Source organism: Aegilops tauschii, chromosome 1 (assembly GCF_002575655.3).
Source record: "Aegilops tauschii subsp. strangulata cultivar AL8/78 chromosome 1, Aet v6.0, whole genome shotgun sequence".
Lineage (NCBI taxonomy): Eukaryota > Viridiplantae > Streptophyta > Magnoliopsida > Poales > Poaceae > Aegilops > Aegilops tauschii.
In genome coordinates this window covers 500,338,821-500,363,720 of record NC_053035.3, presented here as the reverse complement: position 1 = coordinate 500,363,720, position 24,900 = coordinate 500,338,821, and the positions used below count along the sequence as shown (strand labels likewise).

The window sequence follows — 24,900 nt, the reverse complement described above, 5'->3', positions numbered from 1 at the left end:
GTGGGGGGACGGGGACGTCGCGACGGAGATGAAGCAGGCCGGCGAGGGAGTCCGGCGGCGATGGACAAGGGCGAGGCGATGTCCGGCGACGGGGTCGGGGCGGCACCGGGCGGCGGCGTCGGGGGGGAGTGCCCTGATCCCGATCTGGATCGGGGGTAGGAGAAGAGGAGCGTGGGGGTCGTGGGGGAGGAGTGGGAGGTGCTGCGGTGGTGGGCTAGGGTTACGGGGGATAAGGGGAAGCGAGGGTGGGCCGGTTGGGCCGGCCTGGTGGGTCGTGGCCCAGTTGGGCCGGTGGCCTGCTAGGCCGGAGCCCAGTGGGGGGTGATTGCTTTTCTTTTCCTCTTTTTTTGTTAGTTTTGTTTTTTCCTTTTTCTTTTATTTATTTCCCTTTTCTGTTTTAATTCAATTTAAAATATTTATGCATTTTCTAAGCATGTGTTTTCTTCACCAAATTAACTATGTAATATTGGGCACAAACCGAACATTTTTGTTTTAATGTTTGAAAACTTTTATCATTTGACTTAATTTCAAATTTGACTTTGAATCGGTTTTGAACTAACAAGAGATTAGCAACAGTAACAAAGGTGACGTGGCATCATTAGCAGAGTTTTACTGTAGTCTAATTATCCGGGCGTCACACTCATTTCCCCCGCCTGGTGCTTCGCCGAGCTCCAGCGCCCAGATCCAATCTCACACTCTCCTTCCTCAGCAAATCCAAGCTCCCCCACCCAGCCATGGCCGATACCCTCAAAGGGCACTGGGTTGGCTCCATCATGACAGAGGCCACCATCACAGAGCTGTGCGATGCGGGATACGTCCCCGCCAACGTCACTACACGCGCTCCTGGCGCCAACGAGCAGGTGCCCGCTCCCAACCCAGGGGAGCGGGTAGTCTTCGTCCCCACCTCATCCGAGGCTTAGGGTTCCCGGTGCACCCGTTCATGCGCGGGATGATGTTCTATTATGGGCTTGACTTCGACCACATGGCCCCGAACTCCATCTTGCGCCTCGCCTCCTTTATCACAGTCTGTGAGGTCTTCCTCGGCATTGAACCACACTGAGGCCTATGGCTGAAGACTTTTGGCGTCAAGCCGAAATCCAGCGGCTCCGATCTGGCGGAGTGAGGAGGGGCCATGGCCATCAAGAACCAAAATGCTAATTGGTTCAAAGGCACCTTCATCGAGATGGCCAAGGAATGGCAGCGTGAGTGGTTTTATATCGCTGAGCCGCTTGCCCCTGGCCAAACCGAAGTCCCAGCCTTTTCGGTCGGGCGTTCGAGGAAGCTCAAGTTCTGAAAGGAGAAGGGCGTCATCTGGGGGAACCCAGAGGAGGCGGAGACCCTGATCAAGAAGATCAAGTGGTGGTCCATTGAGAAGGACCTCCAACTCGCTGACGTAGTCAACGTCATGCTCAACGCCGCATTTTCCCGCTCTAACTCCAGGCCAACCCGATGTGGCAGCACAAACCCGAGGACGTGGGGCCCGTCCTCCACTTCTTCCACAACACCTTGGCCGGCACGTGGACGCGCCTTTTGAAGCTGGCCAAGGACAAGATCCCTAAGGAGGGGGAGGACCTCGGCTTCAAGGTCGGCTACGGAGCCCCATCGGTAAGTGTTTTAACACACACGTTGATATTCTTCCTTTCATGGAAGGTGAGACAGATTTTGATGAATCATCCTGTTTTAGAATTGTAGAAATGGTCAAATAGCTCATAGCTCTCACCGAGTTATATGCTCAACTTAAAGCCTCTACCTTTATGTCTCTTGCCACCATTCCTCCGGTTGATATGCATGATGGGGCTTGTTCTTCTAATTCTACACTTGACTATGCATCCGTCCTTGAGGAGAATAAGAAGTTGAAATATCAACTAGAGAAAGGGTTTGTGTCTTGCATTCAAAGGGAAAATAACCTTAATGACCTCTTAATCAACGGAAGGGAATGTGCTGCTAAGGAGGGGATTGGGTTTGATCCTTACTCTAAGAAGAAGAAGACGATGAACAAGAAGAAATATCAAGCTCCTCCTCCACAACAAAAGATAGCTTTTGTGCGAGAAGGGCACAATGAAAAGGAGCAGTGAAAGGAGAAAGTTGGGGATGGAAATGTTACTAGGAACAAGGCCATTCCTAATGACTTTGTAGGAAAGAGTTGGAGGAGTAGGATAGTTGTCATGGAGTTTGTGTTGGGTCCTAGATGCTGCTGAAGGTGGGCGAACATGGTCCAAGAAATAGCATCTGGTTTCGGCTAAGGGTCACTGGTTGTCGCAATGACGAGGTAGTAGCCGGCGGTGGGAAGTCAAGACTAATAGGTGGTGCTGGCATGCACCACCGTGCCATATCACATCATGCGGATACTGGGACGATAGACTGAAGTCTGGACTCTGGAGTGGGGCACGCATAGGGAGTTGTAGAGATGAGGGACGAACGGATTTTTTTTTGAAAAGGAAGTTAAACCTCCGGCATATACATCAATCGATGCATGTAGCCATTTTATTAGTTATTCTCTGAGGGTCTGACAAGAACATACATCAAGCCATCCGAAACCATCACTCACACCTACAAACTTGATAATGTGGAGTGCTCTCACTCCCCTTATCTATAACCGATGTCGTCCCCGATCTATCCATATAATGTATCGTAACAAACAACTGGTGCAGCAGACCTAAAGTGTACACCACATGCATACGTTTTAGAAGCCGCCATCATCATCGAACCGTTGTCCCATATTTAGAAGAGATATCCGCATCATCCTTGCTAGTCCGGCCATCCTTCGACGCCACCACAACGCCCAATGACTCCACCGCCCTGCGCTCGTCTATCCCAACGCGGAGACTCTGGAAGATCTGTCGTGCGTAGCACCTGCCGACCAGGCATGACACAACGTAGCACCTGTCGGTCAGGCATGACTTGACATCTCTTACCAGACGCATCTGACGCCGTGGATAGAACGCCACTCTTCCTCCCAACCTCCACACCATTGTCGCTACTGGAGCTGACACGCGGAGCCCTTCACCCACAGCAACTCTTCCCCGAGCACCCAAGCCTCCCAAGACGGCGCCTCCATGAAGGGACGGACGGATGAAGTTAGGATTTTCATCATATATTTTGTACTATATGCTCTTGAGTCAATATCATATAATTCATGGTCGTATAGGACCAGATATGATGATTGACTCCATGTCTGTTGTCTGAATGTACACACTTTGATTGATTCCACAGATATCTTACATGGTTGTTGAGTCAATGTACATTTTACTAACACAACAATAGCCTGTACATATTACGTACCCACTGTTGGTGTATGTATGTGAGATGGTCATCCTTGGTACGCATTGCTGCTCACTTACCGAAGAGCCGCTGGGAGACGAAGAAGCCGAGCGAGAAGGCGGCGACGCCGACGGCGACCACCTCCTTGTTCTTCCTCGCAATCTCCAATGTGTTGTCCGCCCACTTCATGTCTGTCAGACCCTTCAGCTCCCCTACAATGCGCTCCTTCCAGGCGGTGCATGTCGCCGCCGCCGCCTTCTTCTCGTGCTCCGCTTTCGCGTCCATGGCTGTCGGCGTGGCAGCTGCCTTGGCCCTCACTTCTTCACCGTCGCCGCACAGCCTAACCCTGTCCTCCAGGCTCTCCCGGTCAACTGCCGCCTTGTCCTTCTCGCCGATGGCAGGCTCTTGCTTCTCGGGTGTCGCCGCAGCTGCTGCCGCCGCTTGAGGAGCCTTGGGCCTCGGGTGCTGGTCCTTCTTCGCCGCCGGCGCTGGCTTCTTCTCTTCCTCTTGCTTGCGTCTGTTGGCCTCCTCTTCCATGCGCTGAACGCGCTCGGCGACCTGCCGAGTCGTCCGGCTGAGCGTGCTCTCCTTCACGGCTCCATCGGTGGCTTCCTTTTTCTGGACGGTGTCGCTGAGTCTCTCCTCCTTGGCCACACCGGCACCGGAAGAGGCGAGCTTGGGCACGGTGAGCGTGAGCACGCCGGCCTCGAAGCGGCCAGCGATGTCCTCGAGGCTGGCTGTTGCGGGCAGCTGGAAGACCCTGTAGAGGGCGGAGCCAGGCCCGCCGGCGCCCGGCCTGGTCGCCCCTCGCACGGTGAGCTTCCCGGTGCCGTCCACCTGCACCCGGAAGTCCTCCTTCCTGAAGCCCGTCAGGGTGAGGCGGAGCACGTAGCTGTCCTCCTTCTCTGCCCACTCGAACTTGGGGTCCACCACCGTCGCCACCGGCGTTGCCGTCGGCTGCTGCTGCTTGGTGCCGGTGGCCGCCATGAGGAAGCGTAGGCAAGAGCTCTGTCGTTGGTTGGTGCCTTGGTGGTGGTGCTTAGATGATCGAGAGGTGAGATGAGATGGGAAGGTTCATGATACGCCGTGTATATATATGAAGGTGTTGGCATGGCGATGGTCGATTCGAAGCTTGGGTGCTGTGAGGAGAGAGGTGGAAGGAGGAGATTGCTGTATGGAATTAACCCGGCCGGGCCGACCATGCATGCATACGTGTAGGTAGGAAGAGGTGTAGCTTAGCTTGCAAGCTACGTACATCCATGGAGTCGTGCATAGGTGAGGAGGAAAGGTTTAGGGATATTTGCGCGGGAGGGTAAATGGGTTTCCAGGGTGGCAAGCTAAGCTATGGAGGTGAAGAAAGAAAGGAGAATGCTTCCGGAAGCTAGCTAAGCTATGGATGTGAAGAAGAGATGCTTCTTGTGCATCATCGTGGCAGCCAAGCTATGTGCGGCCGGCGATCCATAGGGTATGTCACTAGCACCCAATTGGATATGCATCGCATCTTAATTCTATCTCACTTCAAGTATATGCAACTTTTTTTTAGCGCCAAGTATATATATGTAACTTGTGTAAGATGGTGGCACAACTTCTGGATGTGCATTCTTCCACTTGGCGAGCGCGCGCATGAACGGAGGACGGACCCTCGGTCAAAAAAATAAAATCCAGGCATATTCATTTGTATTCTTATGGAAAAATGCAAAAACCATTTTGATTTTCTACCTATATATTCCGAAACACACTAAGGCAAAACCCCTTCCAATCATAATAGATTTCACAAAATAAAGAATAAACTCGCGCCATCAGATTTTCGAAAAACCTTATCGATGGAGATATATCTTTTTTTAGGGAGATAAAAAGGTTTTCTCCTTCCCCACAGCTGAAAGAAGGTTCATGCAACAATTATCACATTGATTCCACATGCAGAAAAACTAACCAATTATTTGTTGCGATATCTACATCTCGGTGTACAGTAGCTAACTTTGCCATTCTATTTTCTAACTACTTTGTTATTGTCTTTCAGCCCAGAGTTTATCGCGTTGTTCTACCATCTACTGTATTTCACAAGGGAGTTATCTGCTATATGTGCATATGCTTTTTTTTCCATAACTTGACATATTTGATATATTTTTCACTCTTTTGCCGGTCCAAACGAAACCGAAAGAAAGTAATCCGCAAAATAAGCCCGCAAAAAGAAAGAAAGTAATCCGCCGCTGCAACTGAAATCAGGCCCTGGGTCAGTGCTGCTAAAACGGGTTTCTTTCCGGAAGCAGGACAAAAGGATTTTGCACATGTGCGCTACCGTACACCCGCGAGGACTATATCACCCTTACAGCAAGTTTTCTGGAGCAATCTACGAAAACTTCTATGGACCAGTTTTAGAAGGTTCCATGCAGTTTTTTCACTCTTCATTATTTTATTTTTCTATCTTCTCTGTTTGTTTTTTCATTTTTTACCTTTTTCCTCATTTTTCTAAATCCATACAAACTTTCTGAAATACAGGTTGAACACATTATAGGTACAAATTAAACATTTTTCAATTACACACTGCAATATTTTCCGAAATACACATTCACAAGTTATCAAATACCCATTGAAATATTTCTGAATACATGGTGAATATTCTAAAAATAAATTAACTATTTTAAATAAATACCATACACATTTTTCTAAAACACGCAAAATAATTTCTTATGTGTTTCAAAAAAATCACTTTTATTATAATTTTAAATGAGAATATTTTATTTCTAAATTGTGCAATCATTATTTACATTGAGTAAATATATTTTAAAATCTCGTGTACATTTATAAATTGTAAGATTTATTTTGTTAATTAGGTAAGCATTTTTTAGATTTCGTATATATATTTAAAAATATCACTAACATATTTCTGAACACAAAAGCTTTTGAAAAATATTTGAATTTTCTAAATGGTACTAAAAATTCATTTAAATCAAGAATTTTCGAAATTATGTATACATTTGTTAAAAATGTCAGGAAATTAATTTTGAAATGCCTGAAGATTCATTTCAAAGTCACAATATTTTTTTGAATGGAACTAAACACTTTTTTTAATTACATGATTTTTTTTACATTTCATAGATATTTTAAATATCACTCATATTTTAAATGTCACAATTACTTTTTTGAATTGCATGAACATTCTTTTAAAAGTCATAATATTGGTTATTATTAAAAGTAACAAATATTTTCTTTATTAAAAGCGACAATATTGTTCTTTGTTAAAAGTCATAATATTTTTTTGGATGGAACATAACCCTTTTTTAATTATATGAACATTTTTTTACATTGCACGAATATTGTAATTGTCACTCATTTTTTAAATGTCACAATTATTCTTTTTAAAAGTCACAATATTGTTTTTCTGAAAAGTCACAATACTGTTTTTATTAAAAGTCAAAACATTTTTCGAATGGAAAAACATTTTTTTAATTACATGAACATTTTTTTACATTGCGTAAGTATTTTAAATGTCATGATTAGTTTTTTTCAAAGGCACATACATTTGTTAAATGTCACTAACTTATTTTAGTGGTATGAATAATTTTAAAATTTGCGCGAACAAGTTTGTTGCACTGCATGAACATTTTCTAAATGTGATCACCGACAAGGAACATTATTATTAAGTAATTGTGGAGTATATGTATTGTGAATATTTTCCAAATAGGGACAAAAGAAAAGAAAGAAGGGAAATGAACAAACGAACAAACTAAGAAATAAAAGTATGAGAAAAAAGAAGAGGAACCGGCTACTAGACCAACCCAATAGAAGCGAGTCGAGAATTGCCCTGAGGCGAGAGGTATTCTTTTGTTTTAACCCTAAAAAAAGAGTGGTCCTTTTCTTTAAGACAAGGCGGGTGGTCCTTTTTCTTAACATAATAGAATCGAAATCGCTCACATACACGAGCATACAGTCACCCATATGAATGCACGCTCGCACACCGTGCCCCTATGAGCACATTCGAGAGACTGAGCCGGCATAGCATCTTGACATTGTACGAAGTCACCATCGACGCCTCGTAGTCGATGGAAACATCTCCTCCCACTGAACGGACATCGCCGAAAGCCTGAAATAATTCAAAAATAATGCAAGCACCATTTTCAAATCTAGGATTTGAACTCTGGTGGGCTGGGGATACCACTGTCCTCCTAACCATCCAACCACATGTTGGTTTGCGAGTGAGTGCTCCTTCTAGGAGCGCCTATTTGGCGTAGAGCGCGCTGCGAAGAAGCGGGCGTGTACCCGGTTCCGTATGTCATTTTTTCATTTCAAGATTTCCTTGTTTTTAATTTATTTTTCTTTAAAATAGTTGTGGATTTAAAAAAGTTTTGCTTTTTTAAAAGTGAATTTTCACATGATTTTTGGAAAATCAATTTTTTTAATTCGCAATAATGTTCATGATTTTTCCAACTGTTCATAAAATTTAAAATATGTTTGCAAATTTCAAAAATTGTTCCCAATTTTCAGAAAAATCTTCCCTTCAGAAAACAGTTAGATGATTTAAAAAATGTTGATGAACTCAAAAAATATCATGCATTTCAAAACTATTCGTTACAAAAAGTTCAAGAACTAAAAAATAGTGCGCCAATTCCAAATAATTGTTCAAGATTTCAAAAAATATTCCTGAATCTGTAAAAAAATTCACAAATTTGAAAAAAAATCGTGATTCTGTGAATTTGTAAAAATATTCACGAATTGAAAAATATTGATGATTTCAAACACAAAACATGAATTTGTAAAATTTTCATGAATTTGAAAGATGTTCGCAAAATGAAAAAGAATCAAAAAAGGCAAAAAATTAAGAAAAAAGAAATGTAAAAGGAAAAGGAAAAAAATAAATTACTGGAAGAAAAAACAAAGAAGAAAAACGATTCAGGGAGGTTCTATAACCATCGCAAGCCGGTGTGGGAAGAAACCCAGTATGGCCACAGGGGGGACATGTGCTTGGTTACCTATTCCGATACATAAAGCCTATACCTAATAAAGCCAAACAGTACGCAAATCAAATTAATAATATCCCATGGCATTCTTGTTAATCTACCTTGATGTTTTGCGTAGCATAGGTAACTGATGATAATAAGAGCAGGTCCTTCTATCATACAGTAAAAATTGCCATCTTTTGTATTTCTATTTTATACCTAATAATAAAGGAAGGTACGTTTCTTCATATATTTGGTCCATCCACCATATATGATTATTTTCGTCCGTCACGAGAAGCCGCAAAAACTGTACCTATCTGAGGTGGCACTAAAATTTTATACAAAATGGTACTAATAATTCAGTACAAAGTGACTAAAAAATGTGTATGAAGCCAGCCCACCTAATTAACCTTGGCCCTTTTAGATAAGAATTAAATGGATTCGCCTAAAAAGTAGCAGCAAATACATTTGAACCCTGCTTGGTGCTTTGAAAGCGCCTCTCACTAACCAACTCATCCAGTCTTAGCCACGTGTCCTTAGTAAAGAAAAAAGGTTCATATAGCAGCTTCGGGCCACGTCCTTCTTTTACCTCTGTAGCCCGTGTACCATACTATGGCTCGGCGAAAAATTAGTTCCACCTCGCCCCTTTAAACCAAATCACATCAGTTTATACACGTTGTGAGTTGTATGAGAATCATCAGCTGCCTCAACGATTAGCTTCGTAAATTGTGGTTATGTGCGCCCATGATAAATGTACAAAGACGTCCAGACGCAATGCAAGAAGGAGCGGAGGAGACATGCACAACGGCTCAATTTTATCATTCTGTTGCAATGCAAGAGCTCTTTTGCTAGTATTTCTTATGTATGGTGGACGTCTTCACTGATTTTTCTGGCTGTGTGACCTGTCCGAGTGGGACAAGGAGGAGGAGGAGACATACCCAAGTAGCGGTGGTAAAAAAAAAACTAACGTGTGCCGTCCCTTCCTTGCTTGCATGGCCGTGCATCGTGAGCCCTATCCAACACCTTCGCGCCATAAAAATGCACCTACTCACGCCTTGCTCGACCACACCGTGCTTGTGTGCAGGTCATGAGAAACCGAAAGCCACAAATGGCGACCCAGATTGAGCAAAAGAGAATATTTGGCCAGATTATGGGCTTCATGATTTGATGCACGTCCTTCAAAGTTTACCACACAGCTGCTAAAATGCTTCTCCAAGCATTGATCTCTTTGATAGATGGACCTGCGGATTATTTTATGTTATTGGCCCATGTAGGGGAGGTACTGGTGTTGGGCATGCCCAGTGTAATGTTTTTTCTGTCGGGGTGGACTTTTTTGTGTGGTGGGCTGTGTGTGAGTTAGGGCAAGGGGCCCTTTTTCTTGGCGTCCCCTATTACGGGTAGGTCGCACGCGAGCAACCACACGTGTACCCCCTGGCTCCCCGAAATCACTAATTGAGGAGTATTCCTTTCAAAGATCATTTCCACCTCCCTAGGTTGCGACAAGTAGCACTTTTCGCAACCTGTGAGTTTTACCCTTTTTCCATAGATCCCTTTATTCAAAATGTTTTATCTTTTAAATCGTGCGTCCAAATCTCAAACTGTTTTCACCGTTGGATTCCTCTTGCGAAGGAAAAAAATAAAACACATTTTTTTTTGTTTTCTAGAGACATGGTCGTGCCTCTCACGGAAGAAAAAAAAATCACTTTTTCCACTTCCGGAAGCAAAACTATGCTTCTTGCGGAAGCAAAACCGTGCCAAACTGGTTTTTCTCTTTTTTTTCTTGTTATTTGTTTGGTATAATTTTCTCCTTTTCTCTTTCTTTTCCCTTTATCTTTCAATTTTATTTTTTCAAATTGCTGAACATTTTCTGAAATTGGAACACTGTTTTTCCAATTTGGGTGAATATTTTTTGAATTCGAAACCTATTCATCAACTTTGAAACACTTTCATCATATTTAAGAATTTGAGAATTTTTTCTAAATTAGTGAACATTTTTTTACAAATTCGTGAACATTTTTTGAATTCAAGAACATCTTCTGAAATGGGGAGCGCTACGCGTCTGCCGGTAGATTAATTGAAAACATCAACCGCAACGTGCGCCACTGGATTGAGCCACATATAGCCGTTAGATTTCCTTGATGAGGTGTGTCACGATAGCAACGAGATAGATGTTGCGTAGCTCGCTGTGCAACAACAATTTTGTTGCAAAAACACCGGAAGCGTTATTTTGCTTGATTTTTATTTATTTTCATCTTCACCTTTTTCTACAACATAGATGATGTTGTAGGAGGACTTTTGCAACAAAGGCAGTGTTGCGGGATTTTTTGCCTTTACGTTTTGCAACATAGATAATGTTGTGGGAGGACTTTTGCATGAATGATGTTGCGGAGATTTTTCATTGAAAATTTATGAAGTCGTGTGATGTGTGAATCAAGAAATTTATGCAACAAAGATGTTGCGGAAGGACTTCTGCAACAAGGTTCTTGTTGCAAAAATTATAAAATGCATCGCCGGCCGGAGCGACAGCAGAGAGCGAGACGGGAGGCTGGAGCGGCGCAACTGGGTTGATGGTGGCTAGAGCGGTACTCGGGCGTGCGCACTCGAGTGGTGGCCATGGCTGCAAACAGGCATAAAGAGGCGGGGAAGGAGATGCAATGTTCGTGATGTTTCTAGAGAAGGGGCATGTGTTGCTTTGGACCACAAGGGCACGTGTCTATTGATGGGGAAGATCGATGCATCCACCGGCTCATGGGAATAGTTTCCCTTTTGAAATTGCATACATTTTTTGGAATTCATGAACAAGTTTCTTGCATAGGCGGATGTTTTTTGAAATTTTCAAACAACTTTTGAAATTCAGGAGCATTTATTTGATGACCTTTTTCGAATTCATGGATAATTTTTTAATCAGTGATCTTTTTTGAAGTTTGTGAATATTTTTAAAATTTTCAGAACATTTTTAAAATTTCTGCATATTCTTTGATTATTTTCGATATTTTTTTGAAATGATGAGCATTTATCATTTCCTAAACATCTTTTGAATTCACTAACATTTTTTCACAATTCACAATTTTTCCAATTATAGCATTTATTTTGCAATGATGAATTATTTTTTTAAGAAAAGTAAAATAGAAAAAACAAAAACACAAGTGACGTCCCGCCCCGCACATGGGCTGGCCTAAAAGGGCGCGCGGTGTACGCGAGGTGGTATGCGCTTGGAAGAACCTGGCGTGTAGGTCACGATATAGGGGGAATCTTATTTGATGCTAACTGCGTCAAAATGTCGAGCATTCGCAGCGGCTATCCCCCGCCTGCGACAATTGGGCCGGCCCACTTCCCCAGCGAGGCAGCCGGTTTTGGGAACCATCTTCCCAGTACCTTTTTTTTATTTTTATACCAGTTTTTTGGTTTTTTTTTCTGTTTCATTTCTTTTTTTTCTGTTTTCCGTTTTCTGTTTCTTTTCATTTTTTCATTTTTCGTTTTTTGTTTCTTTTGAAAATTGTTCGGAAATTTAAAAATCTGTTCGTGTTTCTAAAAAAGTTTAAAAGTTTAAGAAATGTTTGTGTTTAAAAAATGTGTTCATAAATTTAGAAAATATTTATGTTTTTCAAAAAAAATTGGGCATTTCCAAACATGTTCTTGTTTTAAAAAAAGTGTTTGCAATGTTTTTGTTCAAAATTTTCAAACTTTAGGTTGCGCGCTGCTGTACAGACAACAAAGCTTGTTTGGTGGAGTGGCTGTGAGCTTGCAATCACAAGCGGTCGGTCTCGTGTTTGAATTCTCGCGACGTCGTTTGTTTTTGCTGTCTTTTTACGTCCCGCGGTACCTCTCGATGGGCCAGCCCATTCGTGCTCTCTCATGTGCGTTCGTCAAATAGGGTCTCCCTGATATAGGAGCTTCACTTTCTCTTTGTCTATCGAGTTTTTTTTTACTTTTTCTGTTGCACCGAAGGGATGGGACGCGAGGCCTTCGTGTTCTTGCGCCCCTCTTTCATGCATTTTCGTTTTTATAGTTGTGGTTTTCCTTTTGGTTCTTTTATTTTTATTTTTCCTTTTTTCTCTATTATTATTATTACATTTTTTGTTTCACATTAGTTTTTTTTTATCGAACAATAGTTTTAGTTTTGAAATTAAAAATATTGTCATGTGGTCGTACAATTGTCCGGACTTTAACTGCATGTTTGACTGCAATTCAGTCTTGTTTTGTCGGGGAGAGGGGGTAGTTGCATCTCTACAACTAGGCACACAACTGTAAGTGCCACATTAGACTGCAACTGCATGTTTTCAACACGAATGCAACTCTATAGCATTTTGTGAGGAGGGTGCAGTTGCACATCTGCCATTAGACCCTCCTCCCTCCTCCTCCCTAGCCGCCCCTTCCTCGCTGCCGCCTGAGGCAGCCGCCGGGCAAGCCCGGGGCGCCAAGGATGGTGGCGGCGGGGCCTCGGTTGCCCTGCCTCTGCGTGGGGAACCCCGGATCTGGAGCGGCGGCTTCATTGGCAAGGCACATCCGGCTAGCAGCCGTGCAGGCGGTGGATCTGGCATCCCGGTCGCGCGGGCGGCGGGATCCGGTGGTCGTTGCGGCCGGCGGCGGTTTCTGCAGTGGCTGGTGCGCGCGATCTGGCGCCTCCCCTCCTTCCCTGTTCGGCGTGCGGGCCAACCTCGTCGGGCCACGCTTCCTTGGGTCGCCGGTTCTGTACAGGAGGCGCTGCTGATGGCGGGGATCTAGTTCAGGAGAAATCCCTGGTCGGCCATGGCCGGCCGCGTCGATGGCGACGCCTGAGGGCGTCGTTCCCCTCCTTGGAGGCGTCGGTATGGACTATCCCCTCACTTCCCCTTCCCCTAGGTCTCCCGGGCGAAAACCCTAACTTTGTTGGGCGGCGACGGCGCTCACGGCGTCGTTCCCTTCTTGAAGGCGCCGCTTTGGGAACCTTGGGGCTTGGTGGCGCTTGTGGGTGGTGGGCGACGGCGGTGGTGCGGCCCTATCCTAGCATGGATCTGCGTCCGTTGCTTGGAGATGAACTCGCGTAGGTGGAGGTGGTCGTTTGGCGTCATGGTGGCGTCGATGGCGGAGGCACCTGCCAAGGTTGGCACCTCAATCTTCTCTGAAGATGGACCAGTGGAAGATGGCTGCGACGGCACATGTGAGTGCGTCGGACCGATTTGTGCCTCGGACCCGGTATGTGGCTCGGTCGGGGCCTCCGGCTTTTGATGTTAGGCTTAGGTGAGAGGTCTGGGTATTTGGCCCAGCTTGCACCCCTTCATCATATGGATTGGAGTAGCGGCAGATATTGCCAAGATGGCGGATTCAGGCATATTGTTGTACTACTTTGTAAGGTCCTCAAGAATAATCAATAAAATGGCCGCATGCATCTCCCAGATGCAGAGGCCGGGGGTCATCCTCCTTTTCTAAAAAAAATGTAACAACAAGTACCGTCCCGACTATAACTCTATGGTGTTTTGTCAGAGAGGAGTCGTTGCAGGTCTACCACTAGGCATGTAGTTGCAAATATTACCTCTGGTTGCAAACTTGCAATTGCATGTCTTCAAGGCGACGGCAGCTCTGTGGTGTTTTGTCGGGGAGGGGCAGTTATTTGTCTGCCACTAGGCATGCTACTGCAAGTGTCGCCCGTAACTGCCACTATGTTGTGTTTTGTCAAGGGGGCTCAGTCGTGCGGGCAGGTGCATGTCTGCCACTAGGCATCCAATTGCACCTGTCGTCCTAACTGCAACTGCATGTCTTCCACACAATTGTAACTTAGTGGTGTTTTGTATGTTTTTTACTATTCTTTATTCTTTAAGTGCTTTATAATGCCTTTTGTGTCCGTATTATTTTCGTGATGTTGATTTTCTTTTTCATTTATATTTTCACTTTTTCTTTGTTTTTCTTTGTTTATTTCTATGTTTAAACATTTTTCTAGCTGACAACACGATTCTTGCTGCCACTTTTTAAGTTCTGTTACTATATTTTTCGGCTCCTCTTTGGATTCGACACTTTTATTTATTAAAAAGGATATGATAGATCCCCTAAACTTACGAGTTATCAGATATCTGCCACTAGACATGTAACCATAAGCGTCGTCGCCAGCCGCAACTCTGCGATGTTTTATCTAGAGGGAGAGGTTGCATGTCAGCCACTAGGCATGCAACTGCAAGCATCGCCCCTCACTGCAACTTTGTGAATGTTTTATCATGGATGGGGCAATTGCATGTCTGTTACTAGGCATGCAAGTCAAAGTGTCGCCCCGACTACAACCGCATGTCTTTCACATGACTGCAAATCTGTGGTATTTTTTATTCTGTTTTCATTTTATCTTTTGCACGGTATCCCCACCTCTAGCATACCCACGCGCAACCACAATTGCATGTGTTTTTGTTTTCATTTTTTACGCAGCCTTTTATGGATTTTTAAAGGCGGATTATTTTTTAGAATTACATGAAGATTTTGAAAATATGCTAGTATGCTTTTTAAAATTTCATAAAAAATTCTTTGGAATGTACGTGCACCGTTCGAATCTTTCATGAACATTTAGAAAAATGAATAAACACTTATTTTTCATATTCATGAACATTTTTTGTGTGTATGCATGAACATTTGTTTACATATGCACCAACATTTATTCTCACAACACTTTTTGGAATATAGGGAAATATTTTATTTATTCATATCAATATTTTTTCCTATGGGAGAAAACATGCGCACGGTGCATATTTAAAATTTTAACAACATTTATTCTCATATGTTGTTTTGTTCAAGCAAAATAATAGTTTATGTTTTATTAAAAAATTAGCCTGAAGGTGTCAAAGTTTTGATTTTATCTAACTTTCATTTAAAAGGCCACATACTCACAAAATACTATTTCCTAGTACTCATGTACTACACGAGCTATATTATCATTATCCAACAATGCAGACTACTTCGCAAATGAAAAATACTACATTAACTCTCAGCTGCTTGGCCCCAAGTTGGAGGCGTGGTTTTTGTTGGCTGTCCAAGGTGGGCGACACTCCAATATAGAGTGCCTCAGCCGGTAGACTAACTACAATGAATAAAAGGTAAATAAAACAATAAATAAAAGGCTTGTGAACAAGACCAGCCCAAAAAAGAACAACACGGAAACAACCTGACTAGCCCACACACAACCCAAAAGAAAAATGAAAACAACAACCCCCAACAACCTTGTGACGTGGGAAAATCAAATAAACCAAATACGTCATGCTGATGTTGTTAAGCCTCAGTTGGCTGAGACATAGCCACACCCTTAAATTAATATTAACATGCTGAAAACTGAAAAGAGACTTTAATGATGAAGAAAAAGCACAAACTTCGACGCCGCAGTGCATCACTATTCACCAAACTCATAGATGTGTTGCGGGGGTATAAATCTCGCCAAGACATGGAGTAGAACACCTCCTAACTCCTTTTTGCCCATGTTGTTTGATGTGTGGGATTGGAATACAAAAAAACACAATAGAAAGAAAGAATTGCACACCAAATTAAGCGTGCTTGTCGACTCAAGTCATTATGTTCATCAGGATCACATTTTTGCGAAACACAACACCTATCACATGTATAGAAAGAAGGAAACATATTTATAAAAGTGCAAATAATAGGGCCAAACCAAAGACCAATGGCTGACCAACAACAGTAGATATCGCTAATCCAAAGCAACCATGAAACCTGTCGTGCATCGTCCTCGAGGAAAAAATCATGCACTACAGTATACTCCCTCCGTTCCTAAATACTTGTCTTTCTAGGCATTTCAAATGGCTATCACATACGGATGTATGTAAACATATTTTAGAGTGTAAATTCACTCATTTTACTCCGTATGTAGTCACTTATTGAAATGCCTAGAAAGACAAGTATTTAGGAACAGAGGGAGTATGTGTTTTTAGCATGATACACTGTATGTTTTATTTTCTGAGAATATATGATACAGTATATGTGCTGACGTTTTTTTGGGGGGGGGGGGGGGGGGGGGGAAGAAATGTGCCTACGTGATTTATTTGCAGTTTCTTAATTTTAGTCAGTGGGCTGGGCCGTGAGGGAGAACGTGCGGAAGTGGGCCTGGTTCGCGAGGCAGCCAAGTCGTCTTGTCGGTCGTCGCGTGGGGTCGTCGTCGAGCACTCCTCGCCACTCACTCCTCACTCCCACTGACTGGCTCATCTCCTCTAGTAGTGCCTTCCAGCGTCCCTTCTCCTTGCTAGCACACACAATCCAGATCCGCTTCCTTCCCCGACCGCCTCCTCCGCTTCCGGCTCGCCGCCGCCCGATCCCCGTCCGCCTCCTCTCCTTCACCCGTGGAGCCTTCCCGACATCCCCATCTACGTGCCCACATCAGGTAACTGACCAATCGTCCGCCTCCTCTCCTTCATTAGGGTTAATTCAGCTGAACACGCTTTTTTTTTGTTTGTGTGTGTGTGGAGTAGATTCAGTGCCACTTATGCTGTACTTACTGCTTATAAGAAATTTTAGCACTTTATTAATTCACCCATCTGCCAAATGTGTTGTTGTATTGTTGTGAACCCATCTAAATCCAGTATATCGTTCTGAACCCTATGTACTGTTTTACTACACCCTCCGTCTCAAAATTTAGTGACACTTATTTTGGGTCGGAGGGAGTATTCAACAACAACAAAAATGTATTGTCATGGACCTATCTGCAGACTTAGTTCACAGACGTTGCTGTATTATCTGAAAAATACATGTCTTTATCGGAAAAGCCACACTAACTCTTGCTTCACAGATGGCTTACGAAATCGTGACCGTGGCGAGTGGGGTGATGGACCCCCTCATCGGCAAGCTCAACGCGCTGATGGGAGAAGAGTACGGCAAGTTCACAGGGGTCAGGAAGCAGGCCTCGTTCCTCGAGAAGGAACTCAGCGCCATGAAGGCTGTTCTTCACAAGTTGGAGCTCGTGGATGAGCTCGACCCAACCGCCAAGGACTGGGTGGATCATGTTAGGGATATGTCCTATGACATGGAGAATTGTATCGACGACTTCATGCACCAATTTCGAGCTGATGATGCCAAGGCAGGCTTCATAGAGAAGATTACTCAATTCATCAAGAAGTTTCGACAACGCCTTCGAATAGCCGACCGAATGGAAGAGCTCAAGACTCTTGCCTTGGAGGCAAATGATCGGCGCGAGAGGTATAAGATTGATGATTGGAAGCCTGCATCTAGCTCTGTCGTTGTTGACCCTCGGCTGCGAGCGATATACCAGGAGGCGGATACTCTCGTTGGCATTGATGGCCCAAGGGAGGAGGTTGTGACTCAGTTGATGGATACTCAGAAGAAACTCAAGGTGGTGTCAGTTGTTGGATTTGGTGGTCTTGGTAAAACTACACTTGCCAAGCAGGTGTATGACAAGATTGACTCGCAATTCGATTGCAAGGCATTCTTTTCAGTTTCACAGAGGCCTGATATGAGTGAGCTACTCAACAATTTACAATATAAACTAGGGATGAACAACCCTGTCTCGTCTCGTGCTCGTAAGGTTGACGACATCATTAAAGAGATAAGGAATTATCTGAAAGAGAAAAGGTATTACATATACTATTGACAGCCACTTGCATGGGCAAAACTTGTTAATTTTGAGCTAAGTAATTGGTCAATGTACATTTCGTACTGATATTTGTCCATCCAAGCTGCATTTTGCCTGTTCGGTTATGATAGAAATTTAAAGTCAGAGAGAAAACATGTACAAAAAATACATCTTTCAGAAAAACCAATAAATTATTGCTATATTTCCAGCTAGTGTCATAATTGATAGGGTAATAGAAACATGTTAAACCCATGTGCCTTCAGTGAGAAGAGATTTTTTTAAAGACAGGCTATTGAATGTCTATGTGACACATGTGCTAAACTTGTTGGAAGTTTTGACATTTGTACATTTAGGATTAAACATACCTCCACTCCACACCTTTTCTTTTTCTGAAAATAGCTGATCTAAAGATCGAGCTATGACATCAAATTCACATATCTGGTACTGATTCTTTGTCCAGGCGTGCAAGATTTGTGATTGCTTTTCTTTTTTGGGCCTTTGTGGTAGACATGGGCAATTATATGCTTTGGTATTACTTTTCCATCCATTCATTATGATAATTCGCAGCTTCTTGGAAAATTCCATATTCCTTTTTGCTGGAAACTATTTGTCCATATTTTGATGATTTCGTCTATAATTTAATCATATTATATTATAATGTAATTAACCTTTACAAACATTTGAACAGGTACCTTATTGTTGTTGACGATGTGTGGGATGAATCAGCATGGTACATTATTAAGTGCGTGTTTCCAGAAGAGGGTAATGGAAGTAGAGTAATAGTCACAACGCGAGTGGAAGTTGTGGCTGGTGCAGCCTGTCAGAATGACCGTGAGGGCATCTACAAATTGGAACCTCTCAGCGAAGAAAACTCAAGAATGTTATTGTTGAACAGAGTATTTGGGTCCGAACATGGTTGTCCACCCCAATTGGAACAAGTCATGACTGAGATTTTAAAGAAGTGTCATGGGCTGCCTCTTGCAATTATCACAATAGGTAGCCTATTAGCCAGTCAAGAAAGATCAAGGAAGGGCTGGGAGAGTATAAGGGATTCTCTGGGTGCCCACTCTGCCACAAATCCCTCCTTGGAAGAGATGAAGAGTATATTAAACCTTAGCTACATGCATCTTCCTGCTTATCTGCGGGCATGTTTTTTATACCTTGGTATGTATGTTGAGGACTATGTGATCTCACGGGACGATCTTGTTCGACAATGGATAGCTGAAGGCCTTGTAGGTAACTTGCATGGGCAAGATTTGGAGGCTGTTGGCAGGAATTATTTCAATGAACTTATCAATAGAAGCATGATTCAGCTTTGTGAAACAAGTTATGGAGAGGTGTTTTCTTGCAAAGTACATGATCTGATGCTTGATTTGATCGTAAGCAAGTGTGATAGAAATAACTTTTTAAGTGTGGCATACAGTTATGAAGGCATGGCAAGACTGCATGGCTGCAAGTATAAGGTCCGTCGATTATCTCTGAGCTCGATGGCTGGTGGTGGAGCAACATACGACCCAACTATTACTGTTAACCTATCACAAATACGGTCATTTACACTGTTTGGGAAATCCATGCCTCCTCTTGTGTTGTTCAAGTATCTCCGGGTGCTAAGGATTGATCAAGGCAGTGTTGGGGAAGATGAGGGTACCCTTGACCTTACCGCCATCAGCCAATTGTTTGAGTTGAGATATTTGTATGTTCGGGGACCAGATTTCGTGCAGCTCCCTGCTGAACTTCAAGGGCTTGTTTACTTGGAGACACTGCACATTGATTCAGAGCTCAAGAGCATTCCCTCAGATATAGTCCATTTGTCCCGCTTGTCCTATCTTTATATTGAGTATTGCAACCACGGGGTGCTGCCTGAATGGATTGGGAATATGAAATCACTGAACAGCCTGAGGATGCCGGTAGGCATGCGGAACGGCCAGAGGGAATTGAATGGGATGAACGGTATTATAGGTCTCGGCGAGCTGACCAATCTCAGGGACCTAACAATCATTCTGTGGTCTTTGGAGAAGCCAGAACTTGATGCTTTGGTCTGCTCCATTGGAAAGCTCTGTAACCTCAAACATCTTCAATTCAATGGGCCTGGTACAGAAATCCATAGCCAGATGGGCTCATTATCCAATCCTTTCCAACATATCGAGGAATTGAAAGTGCTGGTGTTGAATTTCCGTAGAGTTCCCACATGGATGGGCGGTCTCCATTGCCTTCGCATCCTCAGCCTGCGTGTCGAGGAGACCTCGACTGATGAGGTTCGTCTTCTAGGAGAGCTTCCCTCCCTCGTCAAACTCATATTCATTCCGTCACATATCCCTAAAGAAAGGGCTATACTAGGCACGGGACTATTCCCCGTTCTGGAGTACTTCCATTTTTGGCCTAAGGAAGACGCTATGGCATACCTGGGATTCGAGATGGGGGCCATGCCCAACCTACGGACCCTCAGTCTTAATAGCGGGGAGTGGGGTGGCAGTGTACCAATTGGGATGGAGCACCTGTTATGCCTCCAGAAGATCAGACCGTATCGGGATCTCAACCATGATGCAACCATGGTTTCTGCGTTCAGGGATGCCTTATCACTGCACCCCAACCACCCTTCCGTTGAATAGTCACAAACAGTTTGAATCTGTCAGGTTGTGCGGCCAATCTGTTTTACCAACAATCAGCTGCTCAACAGGCCCTTTTATTACTGATGAATATGCAGAGTTGGGAATCTCATGGCGCTGTCTGTGAGTTGCATGACCTTGTGCCTGTAATCCAGAGCAACAGCAGGGCGCTAGCTAGCATCCTGAATTGGTTGGAGGCCTGTGAATCTACATGGCCTTGTAGGAAGAGTGTGAGTGTTTCTGCAGCTGGCTGCCGAACATGGAGACTGATGTGTAAAAGGATTGTAAGCAAAATGCAGAGTTTTGTGGAAGGCTCAGTTTGCATGCTTCCTGAAGCAGGTAATGACCCATTTATGCTTCAGTTATCTTTCTTCATTGGCAATGCAATTTTCTTGATGTTTGATGCCTAACTTCCAGTTATGTTTCAAGAATTACAATTTGAGATGCAGTGCCCTATAAATTTTTTTCTTTGCCCTTTTCCCTAATAAACTCTGGTTTATAGTCACGGGTCTGAATTAGAATCAAGAAAGAACGTTTGTGAATATGCAGCAATCATTAATCTGATGTTGGTTTTGTCCTGGCCATAGTTGCTGCCCCGAACAATGCCTGGGATGTAAAAATGCAACAATCAGAAGGAAGACTCCGATTAACCTTGGACTCTGGTTGAGCTTGGTCTATAGCACTCGACGCAACCTACCCTGGCTGCTTTTGGGGCGATCCTGCAGTCGATGGATGCTGCTGTAAGTTGGAGAGACTCTGGGCGCTCGACACTTGTGTCTACGGTGCTGGACAGTGGTGATTGATGCTCGTTGTAATGTTTTGGGTAGTTATTCACAAGCCCTGCCATATTTATGTTAGAATTAATGGGCTAGGCCTATAGCAATTTCTGAAATCTCAAAGCCCATGTGTAAAATGGCAAGTGGTGGTGCTAAGTTTAGTCCCACCTTGAAAGTTGAAGAAGAATTGGACCTCTTTATATAGTGGGTTCTCTCCACCACTCTAAGTGGTGTGTGAGAAGAGAAAGGGAAAACCACACGCGCGCGCTTGCTCGCCTGGCCGGGCCGTGGCGTGGCATGGCGTACATGCGCATGAATGGTCACAGGAGCGCAGCTTCCTTTTGCCATTTTAATTTTATGTCTTGACAGACAAGTTTTTGATTTCTTGTCCGGTAAGTATACGAATTAGAAACCGAGTCGGTTTGGGATTGTGGTCGCGACACAATACCGCCTCTGGTCCTAATATATATAGCTACCGGCTGCGGCCAGAGAGACACCGAAAAACACCTAGGGTTTTGCCTCATCTCACAACTTGCGCCGCCATCGTAGTCTACTCCATCCCAAACGCCGGCGTGCATCGGCGCGTGGGCGAGCAGGTCTTCGGAACCGTTCGTCTTTGCGATCCTGCACCGGGAGAGGACGAATTAGGTTTTTGGGAAGCGCTGTGCGCGACTGCTCAAATTCGTCATCACGGGTCGTCTTCCGTCCAAGTCGGGCGGTGCTACTCATCGTCGTATTCATCGCCGTCAGCAGCAGATCGTCGCCAACATCGTCATCAACACTGTCGCACCCATAATAGCTAACGATCAGTACGTCCAACATCCTCTGTTCATGTCTGTTTCTACAACTTTTGTTACGTGTTTGCTGCTGTTATGCATGTCTTGCTATTCTTCTAGTTTGCTAGATTATTGCATGCTAGTATCTCTTCTAGTCATGAATTATTTACTGGAATTAATCATGAACTTGCCTAATATTCCAACAATCCAAAAACCTAATTATAGGCAATTTCCTGAGTTAACTATGGCTGGATTCGCTGATACACTGAGGCCGGATAAGTTTACCGGTGTGCACTTTAAGAGGTGGCAGGTGAAGACCACACTCTGGCTTACTGCTCTGAAAGTTTTCCACGCTAGTGTTGGTGCTCCAGAGGGAATGACCGACGAAGATCGGAGAAAATTCCAGGAAGCCAATACTATGTTTGTGGGATGCATTCTGAGTGTTCTTGCTGACCGTCTGTGTGATGTATACATGCACATAAACGACGGAAAAATTCTGTGGGATGCATTGAATGCAAAATTCGGTGCAACAGATGCAGGCAGTGAACTGTACATCATGGAGAGTTTTCATGACTACAAGATAGTGAATAACCGTTCTGTGGTTGAACAAGCTCATGAGATACAGTGCATTGTGAAGGAACTTGAACTCCTTAAATGTGTTCTACCCGACAAATTCGTGGCTGGGTGCATGATTGCAAAGTTGCCTCCTTCATGGAGGAATTTCGCCACAACTCTGAAGCATAAGAGACAGGAGATATCAGTTGAAAATCTGATTGCATCTCTTGATGTTGAAGAAAAAGCTCGGGCTAAAGATACCACTGAAAAAGGAGGTGAGGTTCAGCCTACTGCTAACATGGTGCAGAGGTACCCACAGAACAAGAACAAAGGGAAGAACAAACCTGTTTTCAACAAGCCTACCAAGACTACTACCTTCAAGAAGAAGAAGTTCAACAAGGCTGAGCTAGAGTGCTACGCCTGTGGGAAGCCTGGACACTTTTCCAAGGAATGCCCTGAACGTGCAGACCGCAGAGGGAAAACAAGCTCCAAGACTATCAACATGGTGACCGCTAGCAATACTGATGGGTATGGTAATTTACCTATTGTGCTTTCAGTATTTCAATCATCTTCGTGGTGGATTGATTCGGGTGCTAACGTTCATCTGTGTGCTGACATCTCCCTGTTTACTTCTTATCAGGTCGCAAGGGATTCTTCCGTCCTAATGGGGAATGGGTCACATGCTTCTGTTCGTGGCATTGGCACGGTGGATCTGAAGTTTACTTCGGGAAAGATCGTGCAACTAAGGAACGTGCAGCATGTCCCTACTATGAACAAGAATCTAGTTAGCGGCTCCCTTCTATGTCGAGATGGATTTAAGGTAGTTTTAGAGTCCAATAAAGTAATCGTGTCAAGATTTGGACAATTTATAGGAAAAGGCTATGAGTGCGGAGGCTTGTTCCGCTTTTCTCTTTCAGATTTTTGCAATAAGTCAATAAACCAAATTTGTGCTAATGTTAATGATGATGCAAGTATTTGGCACTCTCGTTTATGTCATATTAATTTTGGTTTAATGTCTCGGCTATTCAGCATGAGTTTAATTCCGAACTTCACAGTTGCCAAAGGTTCTAAGTGCCATAGTTGTGTGCAATCTAAGCAACCTCGAAAGCCTCATAAGGCTGCCGAGGAGAGAAACTTGGCACCTCTAGAACTCATACATTCTGATCTTTGTGAGATGAATGGTGTGTTGACAAAAGGTGGAAAGAGATATTTCATGACTTTGATTGATGATGCGACTAGATTTTGCTATGTTTATTTGTTGCAAACTAAAGATGAAGCATTAGACTACCTTAAAATCTGTAAAGCTGAAGTTGAAAATCAACTAGAGAGAAAGATCAAGCGTCTTAGGTCCGATCGTGGTGGAGAGTATTTTCCAAAAGTTTTTGATGAATTTTGTGAGGAACATGGTATTATTCATGAAAGGACGCCTCCCTATTCACCTCAATCAAATGGAGTGGCCGAGAGGTCAATATTCCTATTCCTAAGAAACGCAAACTTGGACCAAAGACAGTGGATTGTGTCTTTCTAGGGTATGCTCAACGGAGCATTGCTTATAGGTTTTTAGTGGTAAAATCTGAAGTACCTGATATGCATGTTGATACTATAATGGAATCTCGTGATGCAACATTTTTTGAGAACATATTTCCTATGAAAGATATGCATAGCATTGCTAGATTTTCTTCTGAGATAATTCCTGAATCTAGTACAACTGATGAATATTTCGAACAATCACATGAGGAAGTCCTTGAGAAGGATAACAATGAAGTTCCTAGAAGGAACAAGAGACAAAGGATTGCAAAATCCTTTGGTGATGATTTCATTGTATACCTTGTGGACGACACACCCAAGACGATTGCAGAAGCATATGCATCTCCGGATGTAGATGATTGGAAAGAAGCTGTTCATAATGAGATGGACTCAATTCTTTCTAATGGAACTTGGGAACTAATTGATAGACCATATGGTTGTAAACCTGTGGGCTGTAAGTGGGTGTTCAAAAAGAAGCTAAAGCCTGATGGTACTATTGATAAGTACAAGGCGCGGCTAGTGGCCAAGGGCTACACTCAGAAAGAAGGCGAAGATTACTTTGACACCTATTCACCCGTTGCTAGAATGACCACCATTCGAGTGTTACTTTCCTTGGCTGCCTCTTATGGTCTTATCATTCATCAAATGGATGTAAAGACAGCTTTTCTCAATGGAGAGTTGGAAGAGGAGATCTATATGGATCAGCCTGACGGGTTTGTGGTAAAGGGTGAAGAGAGAAAGGTGTGCAAGTTGTTAAAATCTTTGTATGGTCTGAAACAGGCACCTAAGCAATGGCATGAGAAGTTTGAAAGAACTCTGACTTCTGCAGGATTTGTCATTAACGAGGCTGATAGGTGTGTTTACTATCGCCATGGCGGGGGCAATAGTGTCATATTATGTTTGTATGTGGACGAC

General features: G+C 43.7%; 2 protein-coding genes across 3 annotated transcripts; one reads left to right on the top strand and one right to left on the bottom strand.

The window, feature by feature from the left end:
* Positions 1-3,146: 3,146 nt before the first annotated feature.
* LOC109773015 (uncharacterized) lies at positions 3,147-4,533 on the bottom strand. Its single transcript, XM_020331722.4, has one exon. The coding sequence runs from the start codon at positions 4,246-4,248 to the stop codon at positions 3,334-3,336; it is 915 nt and encodes a 304-aa protein (XP_020187311.1). The 5' UTR covers positions 4,249-4,533; the 3' UTR covers positions 3,147-3,333.
* Positions 4,534-16,325: 11,792 nt separating this feature from the next.
* On the top strand, positions 16,326-23,444 carry LOC109773000 (disease resistance protein RGA5). Of its 2 annotated transcripts, XM_073502861.1 has the most exons (6): positions 16,326-16,539; positions 16,945-17,744; positions 18,434-20,690; positions 20,939-21,936; positions 22,129-22,986; positions 23,099-23,444. In XM_073502861.1, exons 2-3 carry the CDS (start codon positions 16,945-16,947, stop codon positions 20,352-20,354), a joined length of 2,721 nt encoding a protein of 906 aa, XP_073358962.1. In that variant the 5' UTR covers positions 16,326-16,539; the 3' UTR covers positions 20,355-20,690; positions 20,939-21,936; positions 22,129-22,986; positions 23,099-23,444. The 2 variants fall into 2 exon arrangements, with proteins under 2 accessions (XP_073358962.1, XP_073358970.1); XM_073502869.1 differs by lacking the exon at positions 20,939-21,936.
* The last annotated feature ends 1,456 nt before the right edge of the window (positions 23,445-24,900 follow it).

Coding starts and splice junctions, on each gene's coding strand:
- LOC109773015 (XM_020331722.4), bottom strand. CDS start 4,248: ATGGCGGCCACCGGCACCAAGCAGCAGCAGCCGACGGCAACGCCGGTG.
- LOC109773000 (XM_073502869.1), top strand. CDS start 16,945: ATGGCTTACGAAATCGTGACCGTGGCGAGTGGGGTGATGGACCCCCTC. Junction 17,745..18,433: donor AATTATCTGAAAGAGAAAAG/GTATTACATATA, acceptor ACATTTGAACAG/GTACCTTATTGTTGTTGACG.